A 19248-nucleotide genomic window follows, 5' to 3' on the forward strand; every position below is an offset into this window, starting at 1 on the left:
GAAGGGGCGGGAGGCAGCAGGGCGGCCCGACCCCCTCTCCCACCGTGCCCCGGGCTTTCCGGGCCGGCCCCGAGGGCGGAGAAGGGGCGGCTCAGCGCCGGGCGATGGCGGCCCGCGGGCGGGAGCAGCTGGAGCTAGGGCGGCTCGGGGAAGCGGCGCGGGCCGGCTGCTGCCCGCCGTCCCCTCCACTGTCCGCCTGGAGCAGGGACAACCCGGGCTTCGAGCCCGAGGAGGAGGAGGGAGCGGTGGCGGCGGGGCCGGCGTTGGAGATGGACGCGGAGTGGGGCGGCCCCGCGGCCGCTCCGTCCTCGGTGGGCAGCGGACGGCGGCAGCGGCGGATCCCTGCGGAGGTGCGGGGCCGCCCCCCGGGGCCGCCCGAGAGCTCCGCGCCGCTCCGCAGCGCCTGGGCCAAGCGGCTGGCACGGCGACTGCGAGGTGAGATGGACTTTCCTCGAGTCGCTGCCTATCGTGGCGTGGGCAGAAGCGCCAGAACACACTTGGTTTTATGCAGGGGGTTCGAGTTGGGCTGTCTCCTCTGCTTTCTGCCTTTGCTTGTCTTTCGTGTGCGTTCAGAAATTATTTGCTGTAACGGTAGTTCTGTCCCGGGCCGCAGTTAGTCCCTCCCGTTCGTTGCGCTGATACGGTCAGCTTGCAGAGGTCGCGGCTTGGAGGATCTTCGCAGCAGAAAGTGTTGCAATAAATAAGTCACTTTATAACAAGAGAGCAAAACACCCAGGAGAAAATAACAGCAATGGTTACGTGTGTAAAGATTTCTGCTGCTGGAAGGAGCACTTGGAGAGCTGGTGCCCATCTGTCAGTCGAGCCTTTGATTTCTGCTTTCAGGCTGAAAGATGAGGACCCCTCTGGCGTAGTAGCATCCTGCATACATTCAGCTGATGTAGGTGAAAGCCCATTAATCAAATGCATGCTATGTTGAAAGTGGTGTAAAGCTGCACCTTCTGGGCTGATTCAATTTGGGAAGAGGAGGCTTGAGGGAGATCTTATCACTTTATAGCTCTTTGGTTGGCATATTCTCCTATGTAACAGCAATAGAATGAGAGGTGATGGCCTCAAGCTGCACCAGAGGAGTTTCAAGTTGGATATTAGGAACAATTTCTCCTGCAGAAGCTGGCAGCCCATGTCTTGGACAGGTACACTCTTGACTGGATAAGGAACTGGCTGGAAGGCTGGGCCCAGAGAGTGGTAGTGAATGGAGCTAAATCCAGCTGGCAACCAGTCATGAGTGGTGTTCCCCAGAGGTTGGTGCTGGGGCCTGTCCTCTTCGATATCTTTATTGATGAGCTGAACGAGGGCATTGAGTGCACCTCAGTAAGTCTGTAGATGACACCAAGTTGGCTGAAAGTGTTGATCTGCCTGGGGGTAGCAAGGCCCTACAGAGGGATCTGGACAGGATGGATTGCTGGGTTGAAGTCAGTGGGATGAGATTCAGAAAGACCAAACGCTGGTACCTGCACTTTGGCCACAACAACCCCAGGCAACACTACAGGCTTGAGGCAGAGTGGCTGGAAAACTGCATAGAGGAAATGGACCTGGGGGTATTGACTGATGCTAGGCTGAACATGAGCCAGCACTGTGCCCAGGTGGCCAAGAAGGCCAACGGCATCCTGGCCTGCATCAGAAACAGTGTTGCCAGCAGGAGCAGAGAAGTGATTGTCTCTCTGTACTCAGCTCTGGTGAGGTTGCATCTTGAGTACAGTGTCCAGTTTTGGGCCCTCACTGCAAGGAAGACATTGACGCTCTGGATCAGGTTCAAAGAAGGGTGACAAAGCTGATGAGGGGTCAGGAGCACAGGGGCTTATGAGGAGCGGCTGAAGGAGCTGGGATCGTTCAGTCTGGAGGAGGCTCAGGGGAGACCTTATTGTTCTCTATAACTACCTGAAGGGAGGTTGTAGTGAGCTGGGGGTTGGTCTCTTCTCCTTTGTAACCAGTGATAGGACTGGAGGGAATGGCTTCAAGCTGCACCAGGGGAGATTTAGGCTGGATGTTAGGAAATACTACTTTGAAAGAATGGTCAGGCGCTGGAATGGGCTGCCCAGGGAGGTGGTGGAGTCACCATGTCCAAGGAACATTTGGATTTTGTATTGAGGGATACAGTTTAGAGAAAACTGTTGGTGATAGGTGGATGGTTGGACTGGATGATCTTGTAGGTCTTTTCCAACCTTGGTGTTTCTGTGATTCTTTTCAGAAAGAGCAGTGAGGCACTGGCACAAGCTGCCCAGGGAAGTGGTGGAGTCACTGTTCCTGGGGGTGTTCAAGTAAAAGGCAGATGTGACACTGAGGGACGTGGTCCAGAGTAGTTACAGGCATGGGCTTGATGATTGAACTAGGTGATCTTAGTGATCTTTACAACCTTAATTATTTTATGATTCTATGGTTTTTCTTGCAATGCAAGAAAGCAGAGGATTAGTCCTTTGTATATCACAGATGGTGGTGGTGGTAACATGGATAGACTGCTGCTCAGCAGCTGAGAGACATTCAATGATATCTTGAGTTTTTCTTGCTGTTAGTTGTGAAGTACATCTGCTTGTAATAGGATTTTGGTAACTTCAGTGATCAGGAAGACTGTAGCAGGAGCTAGCAAGTGAGTAGAAACTTGACTGCATATGATTATCTGTCTTTCATTCTCCTGTCTTCAGAGATCCTCTTTGACCTCTGGTGTAAGTGTCCATTAAGTGGCCTTAATCTTTCTTCTCCTGCAGATCTCCCCAGCAGCCATCCCAGCTGCCCAGGGAGAAGAGGTCACGGCTGTTCACCTCTGTTAAGAGGAAGTCATTCAGTCTTCATTAGTGTTGACGGATAAGATTAACATCTGTTTCCAGAGCCAGGTTGGAAAGGCAATCTTCTCATCAGAGCTGTATTCCATCTCCTAGTGTTACTATGTCATCACATGCGTCAGTACAAAGTTGTGTACACAGAGGCTGTCTTGGAAGATTTTCCTGGTTATTGTTCGGTGGAAATATCAAATGCCATTTTCAGTCATTAATTCATTGTGATAAAAATCATCCAATTTGTACTGAGTTGAATTAGTGCTGGCTCTGACAGCACTACAGGAGGGAGTGTGAACTTCTTTTTGAATGTTATGTGTTTTTGTTGCCCTTGTTCTCTTGGGGGGAATCAGCCTTTGTTCAGGGCTATGGTCCTCACTCTCTGCTAGCACCTGAACTTCTTCGTAGGCAGATCAGCTAGCAGTGCCCACCTGGACTTGTTTTTGGCACTGTGTGGTGAGGGACAGCTGTAATTGTCTCTGCCCAACTACTGAGTACTTTCAGAACTTTTTCGTAAGAATAAATGAATGCATTCTGTGCCTTATAAATCAGATATTCATATATAAAGGTGTATGTGTGTATATATGTGTGTACATTCCTTTCCTGTTCTTTTCTTTATTCCTTCCCTTCTCTGTTCCTTCTCCTTCATGTCTCCTTCCCGTCATTTTCTTTTCTTCATTACTTTCTATTCATCATTCCATTTCCTTCCCAACTCTTCAATCCTTTCTTCTCTGCTTCCCATTTCCTTTCTTTCTCTGTTCCTCATCCTTTCCTTCTCATTCTTTTCTTCATTCCTTCTCCATTGCTTCCTTCTCATCTTTCTCTTTTCTTCATTTCTGTCATTCCCGTTCCTCCATCCCTTCTCTTCTACGTTCTTTCTCTGTTCCTTTTCTATCCTTTTTTCACTCCCATCTCCACTCCTTCATCTCCACTCCTTCATCTTCCCTCTTTTGTTCCCTCACATTTGCCTCTCCATCCATTCTCATTCTCTTCTTCATCCCTTCTACTTTGGTTCTCCTTCTCACATTTTCTTTTTTTCATTCCTATTCATAATTCCACCTTCTTCATCTCTTCTTCCTAACCTGTCCTTCCTCACATTGCATGCCTATATTACATATATATACATAATACATACAAATTGTTTGTGTGTGTATGTATATAAATGTAAAGTCAAAAAGTGGAGGAATAGCAAGTTTACATAAGAAATGAAGTGGAAATCCTTAATCAAGGCTAGAAGTGATGTTTTTGGTGCTGGCAGATGTCAACTCGAATTCAACATTGCTTACAACCACTGTGCATTTAGATGCACCTAGAACAGAATTCAAATAAGGCAAAAAGGAGAGTACTGTATGTCCTCTAAAAACGTGTCTACTGGTGAGTGCTTACAGGTGGCTGCCAGGCAAATCTAGAGACCACTTAATGGAAAGATCATTGTGTGATCTCTCGTGTTGGATTTTTGTTGTTGGCTTTTTTTTTTCTGTATGCAACTTTCTGTTCACTGCTGACTTGCAGCTATTTTCTACCAAGACAGAAATGGAGCTTGCAAGCTTTCTGTTCACTGCATTTCTTGTTGGTGAGTAATGTGCTGACAGCCAGGACTCAGCACGCTCGCCAGCTTGCTCACTGGCTGTTCCAGCCTGTTCTTCCTCTCTTCTGTAATGTTTTCCTGCTTTTATTATGAGGGTTGCTAGTGCAACGTACTGCTATACTGAAGTCTTGATTTGTGGAGTTCTATATTAATAGTGACTCAAGTGGCTTCAAGTTACTGTGGTGTATTTGACGGATCAAAATTTTTTTCCTAGGAATGCTGGGTTTGCATTGTTGCCATCATTTGAGAATGTGAAGGATGCTTTAAAAGATTGGCAATTTAAAATACCTGAAAGGGTAGGAGTTTGGCAATAGAGAACTTCTATTTTGAGATGTCTTTTTTCTCCCATCATAAGCTTAGATAAATCACCTTGCTGTATTTAGGCTTCAATAAAGAGGTGCTCCCCAACAGCAGCAGTTCTTGGCTGAATAACAGCAGCAGTTCTCAGCTGAATATCAGCAGCCATTCCCAGTTTTGTTCTGGTTTGTATTAGACACTGGAAATAAGAATCGAAGTCACCAACTGCTTTCCATTCTCACACAGCTATTTCTGATAGCAGCTCCATTCAAAAGATACTTTTGCTTTCTTGTTACCCTTTTGGTAGGATTGACTGCTGTCTGACAAGTTCTCCTAGGCTGCATTTTTGGGAATGCCAAGTTGTAGCAATTGGACAGATCAACATGATGGGAAAGGCATTACACCGGAGGTGTTATGATGGAAGGATCAGCACTATGGAAAGTGGAAAGGCCCTATGAAGGAAGGGAAGAAGATTGCTTATCTGTAACAGAAGACTCTGGGTTTGCAGGGGAAAGCTCCACCAAGGAGGGATCTCTAGAAAGAAATCCTTTCCCTGGCAGTCAGCCCTTCAATGAGGTCTAAGAAGGGTGCAGCCAGGCTCACCCCTTCTTGTCTCACAGCTGAATTGCCTTCACCTGTGCTCCCAGGGCTGGGTCCTTTCCACAGGTGCTCAATCAATGGCTCTGGCCGTGACTCAGTTCAGAAGTATAACACTGTGAAGCTCAAGGTGCTTGGCTGATGTACACTTCTTTTGGTTAATTAATTAAAATTACTAAAAGTGTTTTGATGTGGAATGTGCATTTTTGCTTATCTGATAATATTTTCAGACATGACATTAGTGAAGCTTTCAAATCCATCTGGCACTTTAGTCCGTGTCTGCCATTGGGTGTGTCATTGGCCATGTCTCCAGGTATCTGCTATCAGACACCTGTGTATGTAACTATACATGTTTTTCTTGCTAGGTCTGTGGGGCACAAGGCTGATGGAAGAAAACAACACCAGCAGAGAGAGATACCTGAGAAGTGTTTTGCGGGAGCTGATTACGTACGTGATCTTCCTCGTGGTGCTGTGTGTCTGTAAGTACCACTCAGCCTTAATGTGTGCAGTCCTGCACCACTTCTTTGCAAATCCATGGTGTTTCAGAGAAGTGGCAGAGTAATGAATAGGCCATTGTGGGGGGAAATATTTTGAGTTATTGCTTTCTCTTGATTTCGTAGTTGGATTGCTGCTTGACATTCTGTACCTTAGCAGTTTCTGAATTTCTAATAGTCAAAACTGTGTTCGTATATTTGCATGACAATCAGGAAGACAGTGCCAAGTATGACAGATTGTGATGTTTTATTTGGTCACTAGGGAGACTAGCAACAAAATCTGCATGCATTAAAACTGCATTTTAATGCATTAAAATTCTGAAAAACTGATGGGTTTCAAGCCCTCAGTCTTTCATATGGATAGTTCTGTTCTAAATTCCTACAGTGCCTATGACTGTTGAGTTGCCTTTGTGATCATCTGTAATGGGGCAACGTGCCATTTTTATTTTTAAAGAAAACCTTTCATTGAAAAAAACCCAAACCACAAACAGTGTTAGTAGTCTGAGAGAAAGTGCTTTGCTTGTCCAGAGCAAAATGGCTATAATAAGAGCAAATAAAAAAAACCCAAATCACAAACATTATTCAGTTGATACAACTCTTTTGGTAACATACTGCACAAATGATAATATACTGACTGTCATGTTCATTTCCTGCCTGAGACTTTTGGTGTAGGTTTATGGACAAGGGAATGTAGCAATGCCTGAGGTTCTTCCACTGGGAGAGGTATAGCAGTGAGGGACTTGGACATGATTGAACGAAAATGAATTTGTCTTCAGTGGGATAAGTTTGCTTGCAGGCTGCTCACAATTAGTTTTACGACAGAAAATATTTTTGGGGGCAGATGCAGTATGTCAAATGGGCACAGATGCTGCTAACTTTAGCTATGCTTTAAGAGTGATCATTTTTAGTTTTACACTTAAGCAGTAACTGTGGGGCAGACAGGTCTGTGCTGTACCTTGGGAGGATGCTTTCCACTGCTGGCAAAATGCTGTTAGCATTCCTTGTACTGCTGTATTTTTGAGGGAACACTTGTAGAGAGAGAATAGGTATTGTGCAATCAAGTCAAACATGCGATTTGCCACAGAGAAGTTTATTAAAAATAGTTCTTCTCTGGTTGCTCAGAAAAACACATTTTCTTCCCTGTAATAAAATGCTTCTGTAAGTTTGTCAGTGCTGTTGAAAATTGTTTGCTGTAGACCTGATCTTCCATGCTTCTCTGAATTTTAACCCTGAATTGTTGTTAAGTATTTATAGGCAGTGGAGGCATCAGTGCCAGAGATTGTTTTCCCAAGCCAGCATGGCTCTGTACGTCATTTTATAATTTATGCTCTGTGGTCCTCAGCCACATGCTTGGCCCAGAATGAGGAACAGAAGCAGCATGAAGTCATTACTTTCTGTGCAGTGATTCTCTTACAGCATTGCACATCTGGGGTGCAGTTTTGTTGTCTAACCACTGACAGCTTGTGTTGACTGGCAGTGTCCCATGCTGTGCACCCCTTTCTGCCTGCACAGGACATGGACATTCCAATGTCTGGGGTGAGCCCAACTCTCAGGATGCCTGAAGTGGCACTGGCTGCTTTTTAGGCTGCTGAGTCCAGTCTTTGTGGTTCTTGAGGTTGTTTTTTTATAGAAGCATTAATACTGTAATCACTGACGATTGACTTCTTGGTATGGATTTTGTTCTGATCTTAGTCTTTTAGTGCAGAATCTATACAAGTACAACCTGATGTATTCAAAACTGTTCTGTCTTTTTCTTCTCACCCCTTGCCAAACCACGTACAGTGACATATGGGACAGTGAGTTCCAGCATGTATTACTACACGAGGGTTATGTCCCAGCTCTTCCTGGAAACACCTGTATCTAAAATGGAGAAAACAGACTTCAAAACATTGTCCACGATGGACGACTTCTGGAAGGTAATGCTAAAAGCAAGTTATTATCTTGCTATTGATTTGGTGTATGAAAACAGTGCTAGCAACATGCAAACTGAAATTCTGTCTTCCTTTACAGTTCACAGAAGGCCCTCTGCTGGATGGTCTCTACTGGGATATGTGGTACAACAATAAAACCATAGCAGAAAATAGAAGCTTCATTTATTATGAGAACCTGCTCCTAGGGGTGCCCCGCATTCGGCAGCTGAAAGTGAGGAATGGTTCATGCTCGATTCCTGAGGATTTAAAAGATGAAATCAAAGACTGCTATGATGTCTATTCTGTGGCCAATGAAGATACTGCACCTTTTGGGCTTCGAAATGGAACAGCGTATGTAGTACTTCTGTAGGCAACTAAATATATTCTTTTCTGGCCCAGACTATGCTGACTGGTACAGAAAGTCACTTCACAGGGGCAACTCTAGAATTACTGTAGGTTCTGTCTGTAAAGCTGTAAAGCCAGCTAAATACAGAGAGCTGGGTGAGTGTTGGATGTTGCTGGGTCATCTTTTTTTTGGCTGAAACAAGGGAGGAGTTCTGCTTCTCTTGGAAGACAATGTGTGGGTTACACTGGAAAGGGTTTGGGAGGTGAAGCACAGCTACATCAACACCAGGTTTTTCTAGCTTTCCCAAGAGAAGAGAAATTCTGTATAAGCAGATCAATGCATTCTGTTTTCACAGTTAATATACTTGTTGCCTTTCTTCCTATTCACGTTCTATTATGTTGGTGAAACAAACCTTGTTAGTTCTTTCCCCAGGGTGCAGACATGAGAAATTCTTGCAAGTAATCCCTTAAAACCCTTTGACAGTTGGACTATATGATCTTAGCAATCTTTTCCAACCGTAATGATTCTACGCTTCTAACTAAAACTTTTCTACAAATCATAGAATATCCAGAGTTGGAAGGGAGCCACAAGGATCATGGAGTCCAACTCCTGGCTCCACACAGGACCACCCAACCCACTTGTGTTTTTTGACCAGGTTCTTGTTTGTTTTGTCAGTTGTAAGTTAAAAGTAGAAGAACTAACATGTGCTGTCTCACTCCTGACCAAACCAGTTGGACATACACCAATGAGAAGGACCTGAATGGGAGTAGCCACTCAGGCCTGCTGGCCACGTACAGTGGGGCTGGTTATTACCAAGATCTCTCAAGGACCAGGGAAGTGACAGCTGTGCAGATTGCCAGCCTTAAGAAGAACCTGTGGTTGGACAGAGGGACAAGAGCAGCTTTCATTGATTTCTCAGTCTACAATGCAAACATCAACCTATTCTGCGTTGTAAGGTAGGAGCACTGACAGTGTTCAGACTGCAAAGCACAAAGCAGATAGAGATTCAGACAGGTCTTTCCATGTTTTTGTGGACAATGCTTAAATTAAATAATTTTCTTTGTCTTTTTAAATTCCAGGCTGTTAGTGGAATTTCCAGCTACTGGAGGCCTTCTTACATCCTGGCAGTTTCAGCCAGTGAAGCTGATTCACTACATCTCCACTTTGGATTTCTTCCTGGCAGCCTGTGAAATGGTGTTTTGCCTTTTTGTTTTGTACTACATGGTGGAAGAGATCTTAGAAATTCACATTCACAGGCTGCACTACTTCAGAAGTCTCTGGAATTGTCTGGATATCCTTATAATCATAGTAGGTAACTTTTATATGTCTAACACTGCTTTCTGAAATGCACTCTGTGGGAGACATTAATGACTCTGTGTTCACCAGCAATCTCAGTGCAGCTGAAAATCTGAGCTTCAAATTTAATGCTATATGATCCAGACTTACATTGAGCTGTTCTTAGCAAAGGTATCCAAATCCAGCAAAGCTGAAGTAGACCTTGTCCCACTTCCATTCTGTACTTTCAGTCTTGGACAAATCTAATGTTCAAGTCCTTTTTTTTTTTTTTAACGTACTTTCTCCATGTTTCTTCCAGTTCTTCCATGTGACAGCTTCATTTTTCTGAGCCCACCAGCTGTCACCATGATTTTGTTCTTCAGCAGTGGCAAGGAAAAGACTCCCAAATTCCCTTATTCCAGGCTACTTGTCTCAACTCAGGGCTGTCACAGTTTTGTTGTAAAATGCATTTCCTGATCTAACCTATAATTCCAGTTTGAATCTTGTCTTACAGAATCTATTTTAAAATCATAATCAACTTCCATGATCTCATTTGTTTCTTTTGTACTCAGCTCTCCATGGCAGCGATAGGAATTAGCATCTACAGGACATCAACTGTTGATATGCTCCTGAAGAAGCTACTAGAAGATCAGAATTCATTCCCCAATTTTGAACCCTTGGCATATTGGCAAATACAATTCAACAACATTGCTGCAGTCACTGTGTTTTTTGTCTGGATTAAGGTAACTCCAAGACACAAATCCATATTCTAAAATAAGGATGTTCTGAATGTCAGCTACTATTTTTGAGTTTAGTCATGTTTCTCTGTATGGGAACTGCTGAATCATGGCCTGAACCTGAGATAGCAATGAGTCAGCCTGGGAGCACAGGTGAAGGCAATTCTCCTGTGGTACTGGAAAGAGTGGAGCCTGGCTCCACCTCTTCTAGACCCAATTTAAGAGCTGACTACCAGTGGGGAAGGATCTCCTTTGGAGATTGCTCCTCTTGGAGAATTCTCAGCAAGCCCAGGGTAAGGGTAAGCTTTCCATCTGTTCTTCTTTAGCATGATAAGATGTTTAGCCTAACTTTCTTGCGTATTTCTTAGTTATAACATTTGTATATTCATTGATTATACATCCTCTTAACACTGATTATGGCAGAAAGTGTGAGTGCAAAGGTAACTTTGTGCAAATTGAAAACAGGGTTGTCATTCTCTCTCTGCTTTAGTCCTCATTTAAGTCTAGAAGATGCATTCAGATCTTTGTCACAGCAGATATGTGAAGAAATGTTTTCATAATTCCTGTATTGAGAAATTGTTGCTTCTTATTGGATATACTTTCTCCTTCATGCTTTTGGAAGCAGCTTGATACTAATGCTCTGAAGCCAGGATTTCAAATAGGAGTGCAAGTAGGAGTTGGCTTTGTCAATTTTTTTCCTTCAAATTACAAGCCTTAGTGGTTTTTTGGAAGTGAGTTTTTCTAATTGAAAATCGCCCCATTCTGTCCCCATCCAGCTCATTAAGACACCTCATGTAAAGAGCCAGACAGCAGTTGGGATTAAAAACTGTCTTCCTTGTCTTCACAGTTGTTTTTTGTTTTCTTTCAATAGCTTTTCAAGTTTGTTAACTTCAACAGAACGATGAGTCAGTTGTCTACAACCATGTCTCGCTGTGTCAAAGACGTCATTGGCTTTGCAATTATGTTTTTCATCATTTTCTTGGCATATGCTCAGTTGGCCTATCTTGTCTTTGGCACTCAGATTGATGACTTCAGCACTTTCCAGGACTGCATGTAAGTAAAAAATAAAAAATACAAATAATTTCTCGATGCACTGGTGAATGGACTTGGTTGCCTCACCAGAGATCAAACCAACCTGCCTGCAGAGATGCGCTGTAAGCATCTCGCTTTTGGTAGCTCAGTAGTGATAGCTGTTTTCTAGAGATGTAAACCTTTTTTATAGTTTGTTGGAAAAACTGTCTCTTTGTACCTGATACCATGTGCTCAACGGTGTTCTCTTCCTGATATTCTGGTTAGTTGACTGGCTTCCAGATGGACTCTATTCATCTTTAACTGATCCAGCCGAGGTAGTTACTAGGTTGTTTTTCTGCACAGCTGTGACCAAAAGCCATAAGTAGCCACATTAGTTGCACTTTGTGTGTTGCATTTGACTGCACGTTTTGCTAATCTTAGAGAAGTGGGTTTGAGAAGCTGACTATTGCAATATCTGAGTGAGTATTACGGCAGTGCAGACCTCTCTGCTGCCCTTCATTCCTGACTGTTATGGTAAAATAGATCAGGAATTCCTGCACAGCTCCAGAAGTGTTTTTCTCAACCCCTGGATGTGTTTTGTTTTTTAAGATTTACTCAGTTCCGCATCATTTTGGGAGACTTCAACTTCACAGAGGTTGAAGAAGCTAATCGCATTTTGGGACCAATTTATTTCACTACATTTGTGTTCTTTATGTTCTTCATCCTTTTGGTATGTACACCTTTGTTTTTGTGGGGTGGGTAGGTGGCATGTTGATTTTAGGTACATCATTGTTTTTTTGCATCTCTTCGTCTTGGATTCCTATGGCTACTCAGGGTGAATATATCAGGCTTCATCTTTCCTTGGGCTTCCACTGTGCTCTTCTTACTTCCTTTAAAACAGATTTGCACTGTATTTTTGTTGTCACTGTCTTACAGTGCTCCGCGTCATTGTCTCATTGTATGTTGGTGGGTTGTTTTTTGTTTTTTTAATTATGAAGAATTTTTCATTCCTAAAACCTCCCTCTTAGAAACCTAGGACACCAAATAAAATAGTTTTGATATAAACAAGTTGATATAAAATAGTTATTGACATAAGAGGCCCAGCACCTTTTCCCGGAATGTAGTTTTCAGGTAGTTTGGAAGTTGCATTACAATGTGGTAATCTATTTTCTGGTGATACAACTTGAAACTGTTACGTGAGCAGGACATCCTCAGATGTTATTCCCAAAATGGTGTGTCTTTTGGTGATTTGGTAAGGTAGCAACCATTAACGCAGGATTTTGCATAGGTCACTCTAAAAGTAATACCTGCCATTTATTTACATGGGAACTACAACAGATATAAAGAGCTGAACTTAAACTACTTAGAGAAAAAAATCTCAGCTACAAAACACTTTTCAACATCTTCACCACCGTTGGCTATGCATTTTCACCAGCAATGAACAAGAGCCTGCGTGCCATGCTTGTGAAAATCAGTAACAGCAGAGGTGACCTGCTGTTGCCACTGCTGAAACGCATCACCCACAGCCTCGCTGTGCTCACATCTGCTGTTTGATCACCATCACCATTTAACATGTAGGATGTTGGTAGGAAGGTTCAGCCTTTACTGCCACGTCACCAACATCCACATCTGATGTCATGGGCCAACAGAATAAAATAAGAGGCTCTGCTTTCAGAACTGTCCTCGTACTAATCTTAGCATTGTGTAGCAGGCATCATATATTTCATTGTAATTTTCAGATTTATATAATGTCCCTTGTACTTAGTGAGGGTTTTGGTTGTGTTTTTTTGTTTTTGGTTTTTTTTTTTTTTTTTGGCTCTTTGGGATGAGAAGAAGCAGTAGTGAACAATAGGTCATGTAAATGGTAGAACTTGGACTTGTAGAGTTATTTTAAATGGACTTTTCATTTCTGTTATGAACAGAACATGTTTTTGGCCATTATCAATGATACATACTCTGAAGTCAAGTCGGATATGGCACAACAGAAGGCAGAAATGGAATTGTCTGACCTTATCAGAAAGGTAAAAGTAACGTTTTATTGGTTTGACATCTCCATCTTCACTATTCCATGAAGCAATATAGAAACAGTACATAGGAAGGCTGCAACAGTTGAGGAAAAATACACATCTCTTAGTTAAATAAAGGAGTGTGAACTGAGTGTCAATCACTCAGCTGGAAACTTTGCACTACAAAGTATTCTAGTAATCTGAAACTTTGTGTCAAAGGATCAGCCCAGTGAATAACGTATAGGATGCATCTGCCTAGCTATGTACAGAAATGCTAAACTGATGAAGCTGAACCACCATTCAGTTTGTGTGAAGAAATTGGGGTTATCTTTTGCCAGGTAATGAGATGAATCGAGTTTTGATTATGTGTTGGGAACCTCGAGGATAGGCTGCCAGTTGGGTTGCCCACCACAGACTTATGAGCTTCACCTGAATTTCAGTTTTGGAAACGTACGTGCATTTGTGTGCTATCTGGTGTGAGTGTGGGGCTGTACCATGGTCAGAAACATGTGAACACATACTGGGCATGGATCAGTAATTCAGACTTTTAAACTTTGGAACTGCAATCAAAAGAAGCCTATTAACATTGCGTTAATGTTGCACACCAAGTGAATTTATTTATTTATTTATTTATTTCTTTTAGGGCTATAATAAAGCCCTGGTCAAACTTAAATTAAAGAAAACCACTGTTGATGACATTTCAGAAAGCTTGAGACAGGGTGGAGGAAAACTAAATTTTGATGAACTCCGGCAAGATCTAAAAGGGTAAGGAAGCTGTTACTACTTTTACCTTGAATTGTATATCCAAATGTTTGACACTAAGTCTTTGACAAGTTTCTTTTGCCTCTGTGATGCCTTTAATACAAATGCAAATAACTTTTGATTCAGTTGTATCTTGGCTCACTACAAAAGTTTGTTGTGAATACATTGCTTTTCTAAAACAAAGTTGTTTTTGCACCTGAAAAACACAAAGGGTTCTGTTTTTACTGCCTTCTCAGGAAGGGCCACACGGATGCAGAAATTGAGGCAATATTTACCAAATATGATCAGGATGGGGATCAGGAACTGACAGAGCATGAGCACCAGCAGATGAGAGATGACTTGGAGAAAGAGAGGGTGAGGTTGGCAATAGAAATAGCATTCCATCAGTGCTGATGATGCTGCTTCCTGTGCAAGGTGGAGGGTGGAGCTGATGGTCCTTGGCCTGGACATCCCTGGCCCCATGTGGAAGCCTTTACCTCTTTCCTATCTGTGTCTTGTGTTTTCATAAAGGAGGATTTGGACTTGGACAGGAGCTCTCTGCCACGTCCTCTGAGCAGCCGCAGCTTTTCTCGGAGCTTGGATGACTCTGAGGAAGATGAAGATGAGGACAGCGGGCACAGCTCAAGGAGGAGGGGAAGCAGCTCTAGTGGAGTGTCCTATGAAGAGTTCCAAGTGTAAGTTAATCCTGCTGAGAAAGAAAAACTGCATGGGTGATATTTTTTTGTGTGTGTGATTTTTTTGTTGTTGTTTAAGACATGTTGTAGTCTCTCCTGTAACTCCAAATATTCATTGAATAATTCAGAAAAAAAAAAAAATCAGAAAAAAAAGTTACGTTTTTTCTACGTGCTGAAGTCAATCCATTTAATAGCTTTCAAGTCATATCTGAATTGCGTGTAATTCAGAGAAGCCCAGAGGAACCAGTTGGAACTGCTCCTTACTACCCAAAAGAAAAAACTTCAAATCTGGTCATTGAGGAGAGAAAATGGCTATGTCACTGTCAAGTCAGAAAATTTGGTTTTTTAGTATTGAGGTTTGTAAGCTTAGCGAGAACTTGAGCTCTTGCTTTTAACAAGCTAAAATTGTTTGTTGCCCTCAGACTCATGAGGAGGGTGGATCGCATGGAGCACTCCATTGGCAGCATCGTCTCCAAGATTGATGCAGTAATTGTGAAGCTGGAAGCAATGGAGAGAGCCAAACTGAAAAGGAGAGATGTGTTGGGAAGGCTGTTGGATGGAGTGACAGAGGTCAGTGTCCTCACCTCAGTCCTGTGCCATCACTTCATGGTCACGGCCTGTATGTCTTATTTGGTGTTAGTACATTTCTCTTCTGCTTGCCTTGGGAGGGTGAAGGGAGTTGTGCTAAGATTGCAGGGCTTCTCTCAGGCTGAGCAGTCTTGAGTTTTGTTTTGCTGTTTTGGGCTGTCCAGGGAGGTGGTGAAGTCAGCATTTCTGGAGGTGTTCAAGAACTGTGTAGATGTGGCCATGAGAGAAAAGGCTAGTGGACACAGAGGGGATGAGTAAATGGCTGGACTGGGTGACCTTAGAGGTCACCAATATGACCAACCTTAATTATTAAGGTTTCCAACCTTAATGATTCTATGACTCTATAAAGAGATGTGAAACGAGTTTTGGATATGAGGACCCATTTTCTAGAAGACCTGTGTCATGCAGAGGCCACAGAGCACCTTTTAATGCCCTGAAAGTGGTGGCATTCAGTAGCTTCCGAGGAAGCTCACTCATTCCTTGGTTGTTGTGATGGTTAGAGAGTTTTCCATGGAGAAGTCTGACAGAGTGCAGGGCACATAATATATTTTACATTTCTGGAGATAGATTTGCAGGCTAAATATTGTAATGCAAGCCATGCTTTCACAAGTGAAAGTGAGAATCTGGGACTTAATTACTTCAAGAAAGCCATTTACTACAGAATAGCAGCTGTGATTTGATTGTAGCCTGCAAAATAAAGGGTGGTGTACGAGTTTCACACAGGAAGAGATTACTCTATCTGTAGAATAGGATTTTGAATGGGCTGCAGTTTGGGAACTACACTTCCATCTTGTATCTCTATCTGTTCAGGATGAGAGGCTGGGCCGTGACAATGAGATCCACAGGGAGCAGATGGAGCGGCTGGTACGAGAGGAATTGGAGAGGTGGGAGTCAGATGACACAGCATCTCAGATGAGCCATCGTCTGGGAACACCACTGGGACTGAACGGGCAGCCTCGGTCGAGGAGCTCCCGGCCATCCTCCTCGCAGTCAGATGGGATTGATGGGGGAGGAGGAAATGGGGCTAATAACCTCCATGTGTAGCATAGGCTTTGCTGTTCAGTCACCATCAAGTCAGCTACACCACTGCTTCCCAGAATGAGGTCATCATCCCGATCTGACCACTAAAGGCAAGCTCAGCGGTAGGTGAAATAAATACTCTATTCATAAGGCATTTTGAGAACTTTGCAAGCACGTGCCAGGTCCAAATCACCAACACTGAGACTGTTGGCCTTAGAAATGAAAATGCAGAGGTAGAATGGAAGCCAGATGTGACAAAATCTACCTGGACAGAATTCTGTTTCCATACATCTATTCCAGTTTCTATACACAAATTGTTTCATGAGGACAACAAGCTTTAGACAAAAGGCACTATGACTAAAGCATTCCAGTGATAGGCTGTGGATTTTCTGCTGTCTACTAGAAAAACACAATGTTTAAAAGCTTTGAAAAGCACTTTTTAAAAGGAAAATAGCATCAGTTATCACCCTATTCATTTTAACAGCTGGCGCTTGGCAAGAGTCAAAACAGTGTCTCTTTTTTGTGTTTTGTTTTTTTTTTTTTTTCCTGGAGTTATTGTTGGCTTACTGACATTTTATTTAATATAAAATGTCCTTTTCCTCCTTTTTTATTTTAAATGCTATGTTTCATTAAGCAGAGGAAGTGCTCTTAGCTTGTAACTTGTTAATCGGGTTACTCTGCAATAGAAACTATACACATAGTGCCTCTTTCTGTTTCGTCAGCATTTTAGAAGTAATGTTTAAGAACTGCCTCTCCACACCTGATCAATATGGTCATCTTCACCTCTGTCACACAGTGCCTTTTTTTTTTTTTTTCTTTTTCTTCTGCCATGTTTTGCTGTGTTCCTGGGATAAATAGGAGGTCCTTTCTGTGCCTTCCATGTCATAGATGATTTATTGTTGGAAGGAGAGATGCACCACTGAAGGTAAAACATTGCTTTCCAATAGCTTTCTAATAGAAAGTACTGAGGTACAGCATTCTTTTGCCCACCAGTCTTGCAGCATGTTTTCTTAGCAAGAAGGCTGTCAGCTGTGCCTTGTTCTCAAAGATGGCACTTATCTTCCTTTGTACTACTTTTTTTTTTTTTTTTTTAATGAAAATGAATTTGCATTCCTAGCTGTATGTATTAATGTGTATTTCTATAGCAATTTCTATCCTTATAACAAACTTCATCTTGAAGTGCATGTAGTTCCAATGGGATATCCATGTGTGTGACAATAGCTGTGCAATAAGTGCATGGCTGCATGACGAATGTTCTGAACATTCATATTATCTTGTTTTTTTTATTGTAGATTCTAGCACAATTTTGTCACTTAAAATTAAGGTTTTGTATAGAAAGGCTATGTACAGTGCTTGGTCTCATTAGCAAGCTGTTAATTACGCGAGCCTTCTGCAATGATCAAGAATGTATTGATCTTTAAAATGAGCACTTTACTTCCCAATAAACTTTTGTATCACCTGCAAAGCTAAAACTGTTTCCTGACTTGGTCACCGTGTACCATCAGCTGAAGATGCGTTTTTGACAGGGTTTTCCTTTGGCAAGCAGCATGTTAATTCACGCCTGACAAACAGAGGGAGAATGAGATTTTTTGAGAGGATGCATTCATGTTGTTCTTAAAGACATATCAGGGAGCTTGCAGTGATGTGAATTTCGGTTTCTTTTAAAGACTATTGGGCTATTGGAATAAAAAAACCTAGTAAGGTTAGGCCAGAGTGACGAAGGCAAAAATATTTCATGTGGTACTGATGGACATGGTCAATGAACATGGTAGTGATGGGGTGGGAGGTTGGAAGTGGTGAGATTAGAGACTTTCTCCAGCCTTAAGGATTCTATGATTCAGTGGAAAAAAAAATGGGACAACACACTATATTTACTTATAACATAGCTATGTTTAAATGCTATACTAAGCTTATTATAGAGCCTATTTTTCTATCTGCTCTGGGAGACAATGAGAATGCTTGATAAAGAATCACAGATTTAGTGTTATTGTCTCATGTAATTGAGGTACGTTCCTTTTTCAAATATATTTTTAAACTGGTGAAGCCAATTTTATGGGGTAAGCATCAAAATAAGATTATTTTTCCAATACCGCTGAATCTGTTGGTACTGGATTCTCTTCTGAGTGAGAGACATGCTGACAGCTGGACTCCATTATCTTGGAGGTCCTGTCCAACTTCAATGATTCTCCGAGAGGGCAAGGTATTGATACTTGGACTAGATGATCTTAGAGGTCATTTCCAACTTCAGCGATTTTGCTGTGTGGAATAAGACTGTAAAAAGGCACTGTCCTACCCATTGCACTGCAAGCTTATTTTTTTATTTGCACACACTGCAAGTTAAACAAGCAACTCGATTGCTTCATAAACAAAACATCCTCTTGTTCCATAGGCTTAATTGCTAACTGCCATGAACAGTGCACTCACTTATATTTCTTCACTTAAAAAATGATATATATTTTCATTGTTATGTATCTCAAGGAAAACTACCTATAGATACGATGGAAAAATACATTCAAAATCTTCTTATAAAATCTGACTCAATATTCTTTTGACTATCATAAAAATATGTATGAGAGACAGACAGAGACACACAGAAACACACATCCACAACATCTACTCTTGCCTAAATCCTGAAATGAAAATCTGTTTTTTGGTGGTAATAAGTGAAGCTGCTAAAAGGGACTAACGCACTAGTCCTAGCTTAAAGCCTCCAATCCATCCTCTTTGGCCTGATTATTTTCCAATGGAAAGGACTCTGCTGCCTTTACTTGGGCTGAATGCTGTACAAAATACTTAAATTGATCTTCTGTCAAAGAAAATCAATCTGTCTGACTGTTCAACAAGAAAAAAATATTTGTTAACGTGGAACAAATCAATTAGCCTACACAATGTAATACATTAGTTCAAGGATTTCCTTGTTACCTACAATTTTTAATGAAAACATTTTGTTAAATTTCTGCCCAAACCAGCCAAATGAGTGTTCCCCTACAGCACATTCTGCAGTTCATCAGGCAGAGATTCAGTGAAGGGCAATTCCCCCTCGAAACAAAACACACATTCCTCATCAAATACAGCCCCAGCTCCCTACGCTTTAACTAAGGGCAAACAATAGCTTGACACTGACCTCAGAAGTGGAAGATCCGATTCTTTCATTCAT

The 19248-nt window shown here is 42.2% G+C and overlaps 1 protein-coding gene across 1 annotated transcript; it reads left to right on the forward strand.

Moving 5' to 3' along the window:
• Positions 1-104: 104 nt before the first annotated feature.
• On the forward strand, positions 105-17563 carry PKD2 (polycystin 2, transient receptor potential cation channel). The gene is made up of 15 exons (XM_042812694.1): positions 105-435; positions 5634-5747; positions 7545-7678; positions 7773-8023; positions 8750-8974; positions 9098-9326; positions 9866-10036; positions 10902-11083; positions 11651-11771; positions 12964-13062; positions 13691-13812; positions 14046-14163; positions 14320-14483; positions 14906-15053; positions 15882-17563. The coding sequence occupies exons 1-15, from the start codon at positions 105-107 to the stop codon at positions 16113-16115; spliced, it is 2643 nt and encodes an 880-aa protein (XP_042668628.1). The 3' UTR covers positions 16116-17563.
• The last annotated feature ends 1685 nt before the right edge of the window (positions 17564-19248 follow it).

The sequence above is a fragment of the Centrocercus urophasianus genome, unplaced genomic scaffold, assembly GCF_019232065.1.
Source record: "Centrocercus urophasianus isolate 14NV4802_14NV808 unplaced genomic scaffold, USGS_Curo_1.0 seq_13, whole genome shotgun sequence".
NCBI lineage: Eukaryota > Metazoa > Chordata > Aves > Galliformes > Phasianidae > Centrocercus > Centrocercus urophasianus.

Excerpts from the sequence above, each read along its gene's own strand:
- PKD2 (XM_042812694.1), top strand. The coding sequence starts at position 105 with ATGGCGGCCCGCGGGCGGGAGCAGCTGGAGCTAGGGCGGCTCGGGGAA. Across the intron at positions 9,327-9,865 it reads TGGATATCCTTATAATCATA|CTCTCCATGGCAGCGATAGG; the intron begins GTAGGTAACTTT and ends TTTTGTACTCAG. Across the intron at positions 10,037-10,901 it reads TGTTTTTTGTCTGGATTAAG|CTTTTCAAGTTTGTTAACTT; the intron begins GTAACTCCAAGA and ends TTCTTTCAATAG.